A 16595-nucleotide genomic window follows, 5' to 3' on the forward strand; every position below is an offset into this window, starting at 1 on the left:
AAGGGTGCAATGGTTGGGATGGAGCAGATGTATTACTAAGTGCAGGAAAGCTCCTGGTGTATGGCCCTGCATCCCCCCACATGGAGGCCATGGCCTCCCCCTAGGCATTATGGGTAAGAAAGTGCAGCAGATGTTCTATAGAAAGTGTTGCCAGTCTATATGGGAATTGTCCCAGGATCCCATCATGCAAATGTATCCTGAGCATCTAATGTTATAGGAAATTCTACGTCCATCCTGATAAACCAGGGACATTACTCATAGATCTAGGCACAGTGACCGTGGTAATCGATTTATATATGTTATCCATGGCCGCCTCCCTTCTAACATCAACTTTTAAAATTATGCTAATGAGCTATAAGGGCTCAGGGGGGCACTCACAGCTTCTCTGTGTTGGAACTTCACATGCTGTCACACTGTCCCCCCACAGTGTGCTGCTGCTGAAAGAATATTGTAGGTAGAGAGAGGGGGAAACAGTGTCCCATCCTGTAAAGACAGCACAGAGGGGCTCAGGTAGAGCCATTATGGCTTATTAGCATAATTTGGAAAGTTGACTTTAGTAGGAAATCCACTATGCCTTTGATTTCTATATGGTTTCAAATGAAAGGGTTTCAGGATACTACTAGTACTATAATGGAGCATCGGAGCATGTTATATCCATAAAACAATAGGAGCGCGTCTCATCTTTCATGGGAATTCTCCACCTTTAGGCTACATTCACATGATGTATACCCGCCGTACCGTAGTATAACGGGCATACATCGGCGTGCTGGGAGGAGCAGGGGATGAGCGCATGGCACCATATTCCGTAGAAAGAGGACATGTCATATCTTGCTACGGAGCGATACGGTGCTGCACGTGTGCTGCCCCGCTCCCGTACAGGGCCGTGAGCCCATAGAAGTGTATGGAGGAGGTATGTACATCCCCCATACGTTCATGTGAATGTAGCCTCGCTCTTTATGTTGGTTTAGTAAGAGACAAGACAGACATAAGAGGAATACATTCTGCAACAAAGTAGTAACCAGCTGCCCGGCTCTTGTCCATCACCCTGGTACAACGTGACATTTATTCTGCATTATAAAGGAATGCATTGAAATTCCAGCAGTGTTAGAGGATTGGAATAATTCCTCCACAGAGGCCATAGATGTCACCACAGTCAGTGTCTGGGTCTATGAGTAATGTTCCTGGTTTGTCAGGATGGATTTTCTTTAACAAGAAGCATTTCTAATGTGGACATTGACCTCTTCTACTTCAGTCATTTCGATATCTCCCCTCCTTCCCTACATTGCAAGTCTCACTGCCATTTGTTCCCCAACCTCAAGGGAACCTGTCAGCACATTTTTCACATATACAGCTAGTGCCATGTTCCGATGAAGCCCTAGTAACTAACTGACATCCTTGTTTGAGCTAAAAAAAAATTCCCACAGATCCCCATAAATCAACTTTTCATGTGACATCTGTATGTATTTGAAATCACAGCAGCCTCCATGGAGGATGGGCAGGAGTAGAAGTCAATAGAGGCTGCTGGGATTTCACGAGATCATATACATACACGGGGTAGACAATGCAGATGTAACGGGACCTTAGCTGATGTCACTGTGATCACATGACTTTCAATGGCCAATGATGTAACAGAGCTCTCTTAAAGGGAACCTGTCACCAGGGACCTCATTTTCACTAAAGACAGATTATAAAAGCCCATGACACCTGCAGTGCAAATCTGCGTCTCTTCCTTTTCAAAGCATTTGCATTACAAGACAATTGTTTGTTGTAACTTACTCTTGTATCCTGACAAAATCCTGGGGTAGTCACAGGGGTTGGGCTTTGGTTTGAATGCATTTCAAAAAACAACATGTGACTTGTCTGTGTTGCTCACTCCTTAGATCTTAGCCCCCACCTTTGTTTTTTGAAATGCATGCAAACCAAAGTCCAGCCCCTGTGACTACCCCAGGATTTTGTCAGGGTGCAAGGTATGTTATAACACACAATTATATTGTAATGCTTATAAAAGGCAGAGGGGCAGATTTGCACTGCAGCTGTAATGGGCTGCTGTAACCTGTCTCTAGTAAAAATGAGGTCTCTGGTGACAGGTTCCCTTTAATGTTCCATACAATGAAGTTGTAGCAAAAAAGTGGAAAAGCGGAGACATAGGGGCACATTTACATTCACTAAGATCGTGCGCACGATTTCCTGCATGTGTCACTTCCCCGCTCAGGTCCACCAGAGTTCACCTTCTTCCTGGTGCATGTAAGTGCATTGTCTTGCGACACAATTTGAAAGTTAAATCTTGTGCTCAGTCCGAAACAGTCAGATCGTCCGACGCCACGCACCCCGATTTGTGTCGCATGGAAGCCAGCGCAGTTGCGCCAAATTACGATCAACAAAAGTGCAATCCGCAACCCCTTGGTAAATAAGCCCCATAGTGTAGTATTGTAGAACGGTTACATAAGGGGTACAGGTCACCTTATGTAATTGTGTATAAGCCACAACAAAAATATAGCGCTTTGTTGGTAGCCGATGGTAGCCAATTGTTAGGATCCAGTGGATATTTTTACATTATGAATGCAATGCTAGCGGAATGTGTGACCGTGGCTGAGGTGCGTTTTTACATGTTACCATGCATTTGGTTGGTTTGAATCCGTTCTTCATTTTTTTGGAAGTGTAAGCAGCTGTAATATGTTGTTCACAACTGCTTACACTTCCAGTAATGAAGAAAAGACGGGTTCAAACCAACCAAAAACATGGTAACATGTAAAAACCCACCAAGTGACCGCACACTTAGGGTTAAGGGTAATGCTTTTAACACATAGTTTTTCATGAAGTATTTATCTCAGGAACCTGAAAGTGTAAACATAGTCTTAATGTTTTGTGCTGATCTTGAATTGGTTCTGGTGTATCCCTAGCACCTGAAGTTTTTTTTTCCCCCTTTAAATTTACATATGACATAACAACTGCACAGTTTCAGAGGTTGTTTCACAGAAAGCAAATCACAAACATTCCTCGTTATTTACTTAGTTTTTCACAACATGTTTAACTCGTTTAGGACCGCCCACTGACATTAGACAGTTTTCTACTGCTCCCGTGCTAATAATCCCTGATTCCTGTCACACACAGCAGGGGGCAGTATAATAATCACTGATTCCTGTCACACACAGCAGGGGGCAGTATAATAATCACTGATTCCTGTCACACACAGCAGGGGGCAGTATAATAATCACTGATTCCTGTCACACACAGCAGGGGGCAGTATAATAATCACTGATTCCTGTCACACACAGCAGGGGGCAGTATAATAATCACTGATTCCTGTCACACACAGCAGGGGGCAGTATAATAATCACTGATTCCTGTCACACACAGCAGGGGGCAGTATAATAATCCGTGATACCTGTCACACACAGCAGGGGGCAGTATAATAATCACTGATTCCTGTCACACACAGCAGGGGGCAGTATAATAATAATCACTGATTCCTGTCACACACAGCAGGGGGCAGTATAATAATCACTGATTCCTGTCACACACAGCAGGGGGCAGTATAATAATCACTGATTCCTGTCACACACAGAAGGGGGCAGTATAATAATCACTGATTCCTGTCACACACAGCAGGGGGCAGTATAATAATCCCTGATACCTGTCACACACAGCAGGGGGCAGTATAATAATCACTGATTCCTGTCACACACAGCAGGGGGCAGTATAATAATAATCCCTGATTCCTGTCACACACAGCAGGGGGCAGTATAATAATCACTGATTCCTGTCACACACAGCAGGGGGCAGTATAATAATCACTGATTCCTGTCACACACAGCAGGGGGCAGTATAATAATAATCCCTGATTCCTGTCACACACAGCAGGGGGCAGTATAATAATCACTGATTCCTGTCACACACAGCAGGAGGCAGTATAATAATCACTGATTCCTGTCACACACAGCAGGGGGCAGTATAATAATCACTGATTCCTGTCACACACAGCAGGGGGCAGTATAATAATCACTGATTCCTGTCACACACAGCAGGGGGCAGTATAATAATCACTGATTCCTGTCACACACAGCAGGGGGCAGTATAATAATAATCCCTGATTCCTGTCACACACAGCAGGGGGCAGTATAATAATCACTGATTCCTGTCACACACAGCAGGGGCAGTATAATAATCACTGATTCCTGTCACACACAGCAGGGGGCAGTATAATAATCACTGATTCCTGTCACACACAGCAGGGGGCAGTATAATAATCACTGATTCCTGTCACACACAGCAGGGGGCAGTATAATAATAATCCCTGATTCCTGTCACACACAGCAGGGGGCAGTATAATAATCACTGATTCCTATCACACACAGCAGGGGGCAGTATAATATTCACTGATTCCTGTCACACACAGCAGGGGGCAGTTTAATAATCACTGATTCCTGTCACACACAGCAGGGGGCAGTATAATAATCACTGATTCTTGTCACACACAGCAGGGGGCAGTATAATAATCACTGATTCTTGTCACACACAGCAGGGGGCAGTATAATAATCACTGATTCTTGTCACACACAGCAGGGGGCAGTATAATAATCACTGATTCCTGTCACACACAGCAGAGGGCAGTATAATAATCACTGATTCCTGTCACACACAGCAGGGGCAGTATAATAATCACTGATTCCTGTCACACACAGCAGGGGGCAGTATAATAATCACTGATTCCTGTCACACACAGCAGGGGGCAGTATAATAATCACTGATTCCTGTCACACACAGCAGGGGGCAGTATAATAATAATCCCTGATTCCTGTCACACACAGCAGGGGGCAGTATAATAATCACTGATTCCTGTCACACACAGCAGGAGGCAGTATAATAATCACTGATTCCTGTCACACACAGCAGGGGGCAGTATAATAATCACTGATTCCTGTCACACACAGCAGGGGGCAGTATAATAATCACTGATTCCTGTCACACACAGCAGGGGGCAGTATAATAATCACTGATTCCTGTCACACACAGCAGGGGGCAGTATAATAATAATCCCTGATTCCTGTCACACACAGCAGGGGGCAGTATAATAATCACTGATTCCTGTCACACACAGCAGGGGCAGTATAATAATCACTGATTCCTGTCACACACAGCAGGGGGCAGTATAATAATCACTGATTCCTGTCACACACAGCAGGGGGCAGTATAATAATCACTGATTCCTGTCACACACAGCAGGGGGCAGTATAATAATCACTGATTCCTGTCACACACAGCAGGGGGCAGTATAATAATCACTGATTCCTGTCACACACAGCAGGGGGCAGTATAATAATCCCTGATACCTGTCACACACAGCAAGGGGCAGTATAATAATCACTGATTCCTGTCACACACAGCAGGGGGCAGTATAATAATCACTGATTCCTGTCACACACAGCAGGGGGCAGTATAATAATAATCCCTGATTCCTGTCACACACAGCAGGGGGCAGTATAATAATCACTGATTCCTGTCACACACAGCAGGGGGCAGTATAATAATCACTGATTCCTGTCACACACAGCAGGGGCAGTATAATAATCACTGATTCCTGTCACACACAGCAAGGGGCAGTATAATAATCACTGATTCCTGTCACACACAGCAGGGGGCAGTATAATAATCACTGATTCCTGTCACACACAGCAGGGGGCAGTATAATAATCACTGATTCCTGTCACACACAGCAGGGGGCAGTATAATAATCACTGATTCCTGTCACACACAGCAGGGGGCAGTATAATAATCACTGATACCTGTCACACACAGCAGGGGGCAGTCTAATAATCACTGATTCCTGTCACACACAGCAGGGGGCAGTATAATAATCACTGATTCCTGTCACACACAGCAGGGGGCAGTATAATAATAATCCCTGATTCCTGTCACACACAGCAGGGGGCAGTATAATAATCACTGATTCCTGTCACACACAGCAGAGGGCAGTATAATAATCACTGATTCCTGTCACACACAGCAGGGGCAGTATAATAATCACTGATTCCTGTCACACACAGCAAGGGGCAGTATAATAATCACTGATTCCTGTCACACACAGCAGGGGGCAGTATAATAATCACTGATTCCTGTCACACACAGCAGGGGGCAGTATAATAATCACTGATTCCTGTCACACACAGCAGGGGGCAGTATAATAATCACTGATTCCTGTCACACACAGCAGGGGGCAGTATAATAATCACTGATACCTGTCACACACAGCAGGGGGCAGTATAATAATCACTGATTCCTGTCACACACAGCAGGGGGCAGTATAATAATCACTGATTCCTGTCACACACAGCAGGGGGCAGTATAATAATCACTGATTCCTGTCACACACAGCAGGGGGCAGTATAATAATAATCCCTGATTCCTGTCACACACAGCAGGGGGCAGTATAATAATCACTGATTCCTGTCACACACAGCAGGGGGCAGTATAATAATCACTGATTCCTGTCACACACAGCAGGGGCAGTATAATAATCACTGATTCCTGTCACACACAGCAAGGGGCAGTATAATAATCACTGATTCCTGTCACACACAGCAGGGGGCAGTATAATAATCACTGATTCCTGTCACACACAGCAGGGGGCAGTATAATAATCACTGATTCCTGTCACACACAGCAGGGGGCAGTATAATAATCACTGATTCCTGTCACACACAGCAGGGGGCAGTATAATAATCACTGATACCTGTCACACACAGCAGGGGGCAGTATAATAATCACTGATTCCTGTCACACACAGCAGGGGGCAGTATAATAATCACTGATTCCTGTCACACACAGCAGGGGGCAGTATAATAATAATCCCTGATTCCTGTCACACACAGCAGGGGGCAGTATAATAATCACTGATTCCTGTCACACACAGCAGAGGGCAGTATAATAATCACTGATTCCTGTCACACACAGCAGGGGCAGTATAATAATCACTGATTCCTGTCACACACAGCAAGGGGCAGTATAATAATCACTGATTCCTGTCACACACAGCAGGGGGCAGTATAATAATCACTGATTCCTGTCACACACAGCAGGGGGCAGTATAATGATCACTTATTCCTGTCACACAATCTCCCAGTATTTTCTAGACTCTTCCCGAGCTCTCCCGCGCGGCCCCGCCTCCTCCTACTGCTGATTGGCTGAGTAGATCTACGACTGACAGCTCGGCCTGGAACTATCCCGAAATTTCTCGCATAGCTCTGACGTCACGGACACCGACACTGCTGATTGGACGAATCGCGGAAAGCTCGCGAATATTCTCCACCGTCTGTGAGTACAGCTGCGCTGTGATTGGCTGGTTGTGCGGGGACCCCTCGGGAAATCTTCGGGATAGTTGCCGAGTGACGGGGAGCGTGGTGAGGATCGCGCTGTGATTGGTCGGGAGGCCGGTGACGTGTGCACCCTGTACACAGATATATAGCGGCCGTGCAGCGCGGAGGAGCTGATAACATGAGCTACTGACACACGAGCTGCAAAGCGCAACTTCAGGAGAAGCTCCTCACTGCTGAGCCGTCACCAAGAAGCTGCTCTGCGCCTGCGCTGCTGCCTCACACCTCCAGACACTCATCCTCACAGAAGATGGCACCTCAAGGAGTGGCGATTGGCATTGACCTGGGCACCACCTACTCCTGTGTAGGGGTCTTCCAGCATGGCAAGGTGGAGATCATCGCCAACGACCAGGGCAACCGCACCACCCCCAGCTACGTGGCCTTCACCGACACCGAGAGACTCATTGGAGATGCCGCCAAGAACCAGGTGGCCCTCAACCCCCACAACACCGTGTTTGATGCCAAGAGGCTGATTGGCAGAAGGTTTGATGATCCTGTGGTGCAGTCTGACATGAAGCACTGGCCCTTCCAGGTGCTGAGTGATGGGGGAAAGCCCAAGGTTAGGGTGGAATATAAAGGAGAGCACAAGAACTTCTCCCCGGAGGAGATCTCCTCTATGGTGCTACTCAAGATGAAGGAGACGGCTGAGGCTTACCTGGGTCATCCAGTCACCAATGCTGTCATTACCGTGCCAGCCTACTTCAATGACTCCCAGCGCCAGGCCACCAAAGACACCGGGGTCATCGCCGGACTCAACGTCCTGAGAATCATCAATGAGCCCACAGCAGCCGCCATCGCATACGGGCTGGACAAGGGAGCCCGGGGAGAGCGCAACGTCCTGATCTTTGACCTGGGAGGTGGCACCTTTGATGTCTCCATCCTCACCATTGATGATGGCATTTTTGAGGTAAAGGCCACAGCGGGTGACACTCATCTGGGTGGGGAGGACTTTGATAACAGAATGGTGACTCACTTTGTAGAAGAATTCAAACGCAAACATAAGAAGGACATTACGCAAAACAAGAGGGCCCTGAGGAGACTGAGGACCGCCTGTGAGAGAGCCAAGCGCACCCTGTCCTCCAGCACCCAGGCAAGCATTGAGATCGACTCCTTGTATGAGGGCATTGACTTCTACACCTCCATCACTAGAGCCCGCTTTGAGGAGCTGTGTTCTGACCTCTTCCGTGGTACCCTGGACCCCGTGGAGAAAGCCCTGAGAGATGCCAAGCTGGACAAGTCACAGATCCATGAAATCGTCCTAGTGGGAGGCTCCACACGTATCCCCAAGGTGCAAAAGCTGCTGCAGGACTTCTTCAATGGTCGAGATCTGAACAAGAGCATCAATCCAGATGAAGCTGTGGCCTATGGGGCTGCGGTCCAGGCTGCCATCCTCATGGGAGACAAGTCTGAGAATGTGCAGGACCTCCTCCTACTAGATGTGGCTCCCCTTTCTTTGGGTCTAGAAACAGTTGGAGGAGTTATGACTGTTCTCATCAAATGTAACACCACCATCCCCACCAAGCAGACCCAAGTGTTCACCACCTACTCTGACAACCAGCCGGGTGTCCTCATTCAGGTGTATGAGGGGGAGAGAGCCATGACCAAGGACAACAACCTACTGGGTAAATTTGAACTGAGTGGAATCCCCCCAGCTCCTCGAGGTGTGCCCCAGATTGAAGTGACCTTTGATATAGATGCCAATGGTATCCTGAATGTGTCCGCTGTGGACAAGAGCTCCGGCAAACAGAACAAGATCACAATTACCAATGACAAAGGCCGACTGAGCAAGGAGGAGATCGAGAAGATGGTGCAAGATGCCGAGAAATACAAAGCAGATGATGATGAACAGAGAGAGAAAATTACTGCCAAAAACTCCCTAGAGTCTTATGCCTTCAACATCAAGAGCATGGTGGAGGATGAGAACATGAAGGGCAAGATCAGTGATGAAGACAAGAGGCTCATCTCAGACAAGTGTAATGAGACCATCGCCTGGCTGGAGAACAACCAACTTGCTGAGAAAGAAGAATATACCCATAAGCAGAAGGAGCTGGAGAAGGTGTGCCAACCTGTCATCACCAAGATGTACCAGGGAGGTATGCCAGGGGGAATGCCAGGAGGTATGCCCGGGGCTAGCTGTGGAGCCCAGGCCAGACAAGGCAGCAGCTCTGGACCCACCATTGAGGAGGTGGATTAAGAACTTTGTACTCTTGGACTTCCTTTTTTGTCCTAAAAGAGTTCATCAGTAAAACCGTTTATATAAAGACTTTTTGGTTCTATGTACAGTATTTATGAAGGACATTTGCCGGGTATTTTCCCTGGTGGAAAACATTGCAGATATTATTTAGTTTTTTTTTTTTTTTTCTTGTTATGTGACTCATGTTTAGAGTCTTGTTGCTATTACTGGTTATTAGTGCAGATTCTTACATGTTATATTTTTTTACATGTCAATAAACGTATGTTGAGTAATATTTGCTGTCTGTATCATATTTTAAAGTCCTTTAAAGACCTAATTGCTTTGGTGTATATGTCGCAAATATAAACCATGCTTCATTAATGCTTCGTAATTGGATTGATAATATCTAGATTTCTTGTCTGTGCCTTGTAGCATTTCCATGATATGAGCTGCAATATCAGATACAAGTCCTGGGGTGGTGCTTCTACTACAAAGTCTCACACAGTACCTCGAAGGAATTTTTTGCGTTCACAATCTGGGGTGTCGATTGTTCATGCTGCTTGTTGCTCCCTGTAATATACAATCATAAATAAGTAGGTAAACTGGATTCCCAGTTCATCAGGCTTCCCAGTACATCACCACCTTTCGATGTGCTTATATATTCTGGGAGATCCAGTACTACACAGTATCATGGGGATAGAGAAGATTTGCCATAGCCGTTCCCCTCGTGTGTTACCTAATGTTCTGCAGGACGAGAACATCCTTGTGAGTAATGTCCAGTATGTCCCCCTTTAAAGTATAATGTCTAGCACAGCCCCCTTCGTAATAAATTAATAAAAATAATACCTCCGGCGTCCTCCTGCACACACAGACTGTGACACGGCGTGGCATCACAGGGTGGTACACACGGTGTCATTGTGTGGTCGGATAGCATATACGTGCCTCTCGCCACACTGCATGGATGCAGGTAGAAGACGAGCCGTGGAGGTAGAAGAGGATGCCAGAGGTGAGCACGAAGTGTGTGTGTGCTTTCACATGACCTGCTTAAGCCAATCCAGGCTCTCCTCTGACTGCAGGTGTCGCTTCACCTGACAGCTTAAGTGATGTCCTTGTGGTCAGAAGAGGCCACAGATTGGCAAAGCAGATCTTATGACTCCTTCCGCACTTCCAGCCAGAAGCAGGTTCTGAAGTCGAGAAGTATCGCCCCTTCGCCTGCCCCTGAAGGGCTTTCCAGAAATCCTGTATATCCTACTGCCTATGGACCACCAGATCTCTCCCCTAAACTAGACTGAGTTATCCTATTCTGACCAAGATATGCTCAAACTGCAACCTTCTCTGTAAATCAGAAACTGTCCTGGGGAAGAAACACAACCTGGATATGAAGACATTAATATTACCCTCATACCATACTCTATACATATATATATATACCCAAATATAAGCCGAGCTACCCAACTGGAAAACCTAGTGACTCGAGTATAAGCCTAGGGAAGGATCATCTCTACATTCAGCCAGTCTAGTATGCATGACCCGCACTGGCACCACCCACGTCAGAAGTTCATTATTCTATTCCATAAATAAAGCTAAAAAATCAATTTAATACCTCCGCCTTCTCTTGGTCTCCAGTCACCGATGCCCCATTTTCAGAATAAAGGGGCCCAACCTGTTCTGACTCATTTTTTCACATTGATATACTTAAAACATTCCTTTGTATGTGCCCCTACATTCAATGTCAGATCTTATATAAATATAGTCCTCAGAAAAAAAATCTATACTTTCAACTTTCTCAACGCCCCCCCCCCCCCCCCCACCACCGGCTCTGTCTTCTCCTTCCTACCCGTGGGTCGCTATGGCAAGAAGAGGACGAAACGGGGCAGCAAGAAATAGAAGCTAAAGGTGAATATAGAGATGCCACTCTGCTGTGGACATTTTAGTAAAAGGGGGCATCTGCTGTGGACATTTTCACAGGTGCCCCTGCGACCCATATCCCAGGTCACAGGCGCACACGTGTGCCTTGGCCTTTCACTCGGCTCCAGCGGTGATCCATGCGCTGTCCGGGCTCTGGAGCTCGCGCTCCCATGCCGTAGGGCGTGCATGTGCCAGCTCTGTAAAATTTAAAGGGTCAGCATACTGCTAATTGGCGCTGGCCGGCCGCTCGCCATGATAAGTTCCAGACCCTTGCTGTGTCCCCTGCTGGATCTTTGTGCCTTTGTGTTCCTGTGACTCCTGCGTTCCCGTGTATCCTGCGTTCTTGCTCCCGTGTGTTCCTGCTCCTGAGTTCTGTGTTCCTGTTTCCATCTGACTAGACCTCCCATTGCTGACCTCGGATTGGACTTTGACGTTGCATCTCTGCCGCCTGCCCTGACCATGTGCCTGGACCTGAAAAGAGTCTGTCCTCCGCTAAGGTACCTCGACCTCGGCTGCCACCGCACCCTGCCGCAGCAAGACCTTCCCGCTTTGCGGCAGGCTCTGGTGAAAACCAGGAGCCACTTAGATTCCGGTCCCAGGTGTCGGCTAGTACCACCTCCCGCGGTGGTCCAGAGGATCCACGCATCCCGAATCCTGACAAACATTTCATTAAAAGGGCATCTGCTTTGGACATTTCTGTAAAGGGGGTCTCTGCAGTGGACATTTAATTAATGAGGTGCGGCTGCTACTGGAAATTTTATTAGAGTAGCCGCTGCATTTCCAACCTTAGGGTTTATACTCAAAACAATAACTTATCCCAGCTTATCTTTTTGGAAAAATTTGGTGCCACGGCTTATACACGAGTATTTACAGTATGAGGGGGAGTTCAGCTGCAGAGCACAGAGGCCGGGACAGAGCTGCATTCCCATCTCCTACACTGTCTGGGGGATCTGGTCTAGATGGCAATCGGGGTGGATGTGTCATACAGTTAGGGAAAGTGATTGGCTTTCCTAAATAGATGGGATATAAGAGCAGGTCTGAAGTTCATCATTAAATTACTTTTATGAACAGTACAAGATTAAGTATATAGAGGATATAGAGTCGCACTTAATTCCAAATATCTGGGCACATGTTGGTTTGGATGCTTGGGGGGGGGGGGGGGATGTCCTACTCGTGTAAATAGCCCAGGACCCATGGGACACTTAATCCGTCAGTACCGACATTAGCCAATAGTGACAGTGCTCCCACACAGCAACCAGTAGTCACAGGTCCCTCACACCATAGGAAATAGTCACACTGCCCATTTAGTCACAGTGCCAGTCCCACAGTAGCTTATAGTCACAGTGACCCCAGTAGCCAATAGTTACTTTGCCTCACAGTAGCCTTTTCTGTAGCCCCCTTCCTTATAGTGACCTCTTTTCTGTCACCGATCCTTATATGGACAGGCCATAGAAAATTTAGCTTTATAAAGAGTGTGCTATAGGAAAGGGGACATTGTTATAGATCCTTTTCTCTAGTCCCATCACTTAAAAAGGTTCCCTCTCTGCCCCCCCTATGTTTGTCCCCTCCATTCAACAAAACAGACACATGCTCACCTTTCCCCAATTCCCTCTATGTGGCCACTGTTTGAAAGGTTGAAGCTGGAAGATGCTATCGTATGATTACATTGCATCTGCCAGCGTCAGAGCCACATACAGCTGCTGCACAGAGGAGAAGAGGGCTGCTGCTTCAGGGGAGTGGAGAAAGATGAGTATTGGAGTAGCTGATCCCTGACTAGTATAGAATTGGCGCGAGGAGACCGTCCGCATAACACTAATGGACATGATGGGAATAGATGGGAAAAATGAGATGTGGAAACAGTTATGAGCTATATGTAGTGTAATTTCAGGTAAGTGCTATCTCCAGCCTACATGTCTCCCTATGATAAGTGCTATATACAGCCTCCATGTCTCCCCCAATGGTAACTGCTATCTACAGCCTCAATGTCTCCCCGGGATAATAATAATCACTGATTCCTGTCACACACAGCAGGGGGCAGTATAATATTCACTGATTCCTGTCACACACAGCAGGGGGCAGTATAATAATAATCACTGATTCCTGTCACACACAGCAGGGGGCAGTATAATAATCACTGATTCCTGTCACACACAGCAGGGGGCAGTATAATAATCACTGATTCCTGTCACACACAGCAGGGGGCAGTATAATAATCACTGATTCCTGTCACACACAGCAGGGGGCAGTATAATAATCACTGATTCCTGTCACACACAGCAGGGGGCAGTATAATAATCACTGATTCCTGTCACACACAGCAGAGAGCAGTATAATAATCACTGATTCCTGTCACACACAGCAGGGGGAAGTATAATAATCACTGATTCCTGTCACACACAGCAGGGGGCAGTATAATAATCACTGATTCCTGTCACACACAGCAGGGGGCAGTATAATAATCACTGATTCCTGTCACACACAGCAGGGGCAGTATAATCATCACTGATTCCTGTCACACACAGCAGGGGGCAGTATAATAATCACTGATTCCTGTCACACACAGCAGGGGGCAGTATAATATTCACTGATTCCTGTCACACACAGCAGAGAGCAGTATAATAATAATCACTGATTCCTGTCACACACAGCAGGGGGCAGTATAATAATCACTGATTCCTGTCACACACAGCAGGGGGCAGTATAATAATAATCACTGATTCCTGTCACACACAGCAGGGGGCAGTATAATAATCACTGATTCCTGTCACACACAGCAGGGGGCAGTATAATAATCCCTGATTCCTGTCACACACAGCAGAGAGCAGTATAATAATCACTGATTCCTGTCACACACAGCAGGGGGCAGTATAATAATCACTGATTCCTGTCACACACAGCAGGGGACAGTATAATAATCACTGATTCCTGTCACACACAGCAGGGGGCAGTATAATAATCACTGATTCCTGTCACACACAGCAGGAGGCAGTATAATAATCACTGATTCCTGTCACACACAGCAGGGGGCAGTACAATAATCACTGATTCCTGTCACACACAGCAGGGGGCAGTATAATAATCACTGATTCCTGTCACACACAGCAGGGGGCAGTATAATAATCACTGATTCCTGTCACACACAGCAGGGGACAGTATAATAATAGAAATAGTAAAAAACACACACAGCAGGGGGCAGTATAATAATCACTGATTCCTGTCACACACAGCAGGGGGCAGTATAATAATCACTGATTCCTGTCACACACAGCAGGGGGCAGTATAATAATCACTGATTCCTGTCACACACAGCAGGAGGCAGTATAATAATAATCACTGATTCCTGTCACACACAGCAGGGGGCAGTATAATAATAATCACTGATTCCTGTCACACACAGCAGGGGGCAGTATAATAATAATCACTGATTCCTGTCACACACAGCAGGGGGCAGTATAATAATAATCACTGATTCCTGTCACACACAGCAGGGGGCAGTATAATAATCACTGATTCCTGTCACACACAGCAGGGGGAAGTATAATAATCACTGATTCCTGTCACACACAGCAGGGGGCAGTATAATATTCACTGATTCCTGTCACACACAGCAGGGGGCAGTATAATAATAATCACTGATTCCTGTCACACACAGCAGGGGGCAGTATAATAATCACTGATTCCTGTCACACACAGCAGGGGGCAGTATAATAATCACTGATTCCTGTCACACACAGCAGGGGGAAGTATAATAATCACTGATTCCTGTCACACACAGCAGGGGGCAGTATAATAATCACTGATTCCTGTCACACACAGCAGGGGGCAGTATAATAATCACTGATTCCTGTCACACACAGCAGGGGCAGTATAATCATCACTGATTCCTGTCACACACAGCAGGGGGCAGTATAATAATCACTGATTCCTGTCACACACAGCAGGGTGCAGTATAATATTCACTGATTCCTGTCACACACAGCAGAGAGCAGTATAATAATAATCACTGATTCCTGTCACACACAGCAGGGGGCAGTATAATAATCACTGATTCCTGTCACACACAGCAGGGGGCAGTATAATAATAATCACTGATTCCTGTCACACACAGCAGGGGGCAGTATAATAATCACTGATTCCTGTCACACACAGCAGGGGGCAGTATAATAATCCCTGATTCCTGTCACACACAGCAGAGAGCAGTATAATAATCACTGATTCCTGTCACACACAGCAGGGGGCAGTATAATAATCACTGATTCCTGTCACACACAGCAGGGGACAGTATAATAATCACTGATTCCTGTCACACACAGCAGGGGGCAGTATAATAATCACTGATTCCTGTCACACACAGCAGGAGGCAGTATAATAATCACTGATTCCTGTCACACACAGCAGGGGGCAGTACAATAATCACTGATTCCTGTCACACACAGCAGGGGGCAGTATAATAATCACTGATTCCTGTCACACACAGCAGGGGGCAGTATAATAATCACTGATTCCTGTCACACACAGCAGGGGACAGTATAATAATAGAAATAGTAAAAAACACACACAGCAGGGGGCAGTATAATAATCACTGATTCCTGTCACACACAGCAGGGGGCAGTATAATAATCACTGATTCCTGTCACACACAGCAGGGGGCAGTATAATAATCACTGATTCCTGTCACACACAGCAGGAGGCAGTATAATAATAATCACTGATTCCTGTCACACACAGCAGGGGGCAGTATAATAATAATCACTGATTCCTGTCACACACAGCAGGGGGCAGTATAATAATAATCACTGATTCCTGTCACACACAGCAGGGGGCAGTATAATAATAATCACTGATTCCTGTCACACACAGCAGGGGGCAGTATAATAATCACTGATTCCTGTCACACACAGCAGGGGGAAGTATAATAATCACTGATTCCTGTCACACACAGCAGGGGGCAGTATAATAATCACTGATTCCTGTCACACACAGCAGGGGGCAGTATAATAATCACTGATTCCTGTCACACACAGTAGGGGGCAGTATAATAATCACTGATTCCTGTCACACACAGCAGGGGGCAGTATAATAATCACTGATTCCTGTCACACACAGCAGGGGGAAGTATAATAATCACTGATTCCTGTCACACA

General features: G+C 46.5%; 1 protein-coding gene across 1 annotated transcript; it reads left to right on the top strand.

The window, feature by feature from the left end:
- The first annotated feature begins 7489 nt into the window (after positions 1–7489).
- On the top strand, positions 7490–9600 carry LOC140077217 (heat shock 70 kDa protein-like). The gene has a single exon (XM_072124203.1). It carries the CDS (start codon positions 7621–7623, stop codon positions 9562–9564), a length of 1944 nt encoding a protein of 647 aa, XP_071980304.1. The 5' UTR covers positions 7490–7620; the 3' UTR covers positions 9565–9600.
- Positions 9601–16595: the final 6995 nt, after the last annotated feature.

The sequence above is a fragment of the Engystomops pustulosus genome, chromosome 9 (assembly GCF_040894005.1).
Source record: "Engystomops pustulosus chromosome 9, aEngPut4.maternal, whole genome shotgun sequence".
Classification (NCBI taxonomy): domain Eukaryota; kingdom Metazoa; phylum Chordata; class Amphibia; order Anura; family Leptodactylidae; genus Engystomops; species Engystomops pustulosus.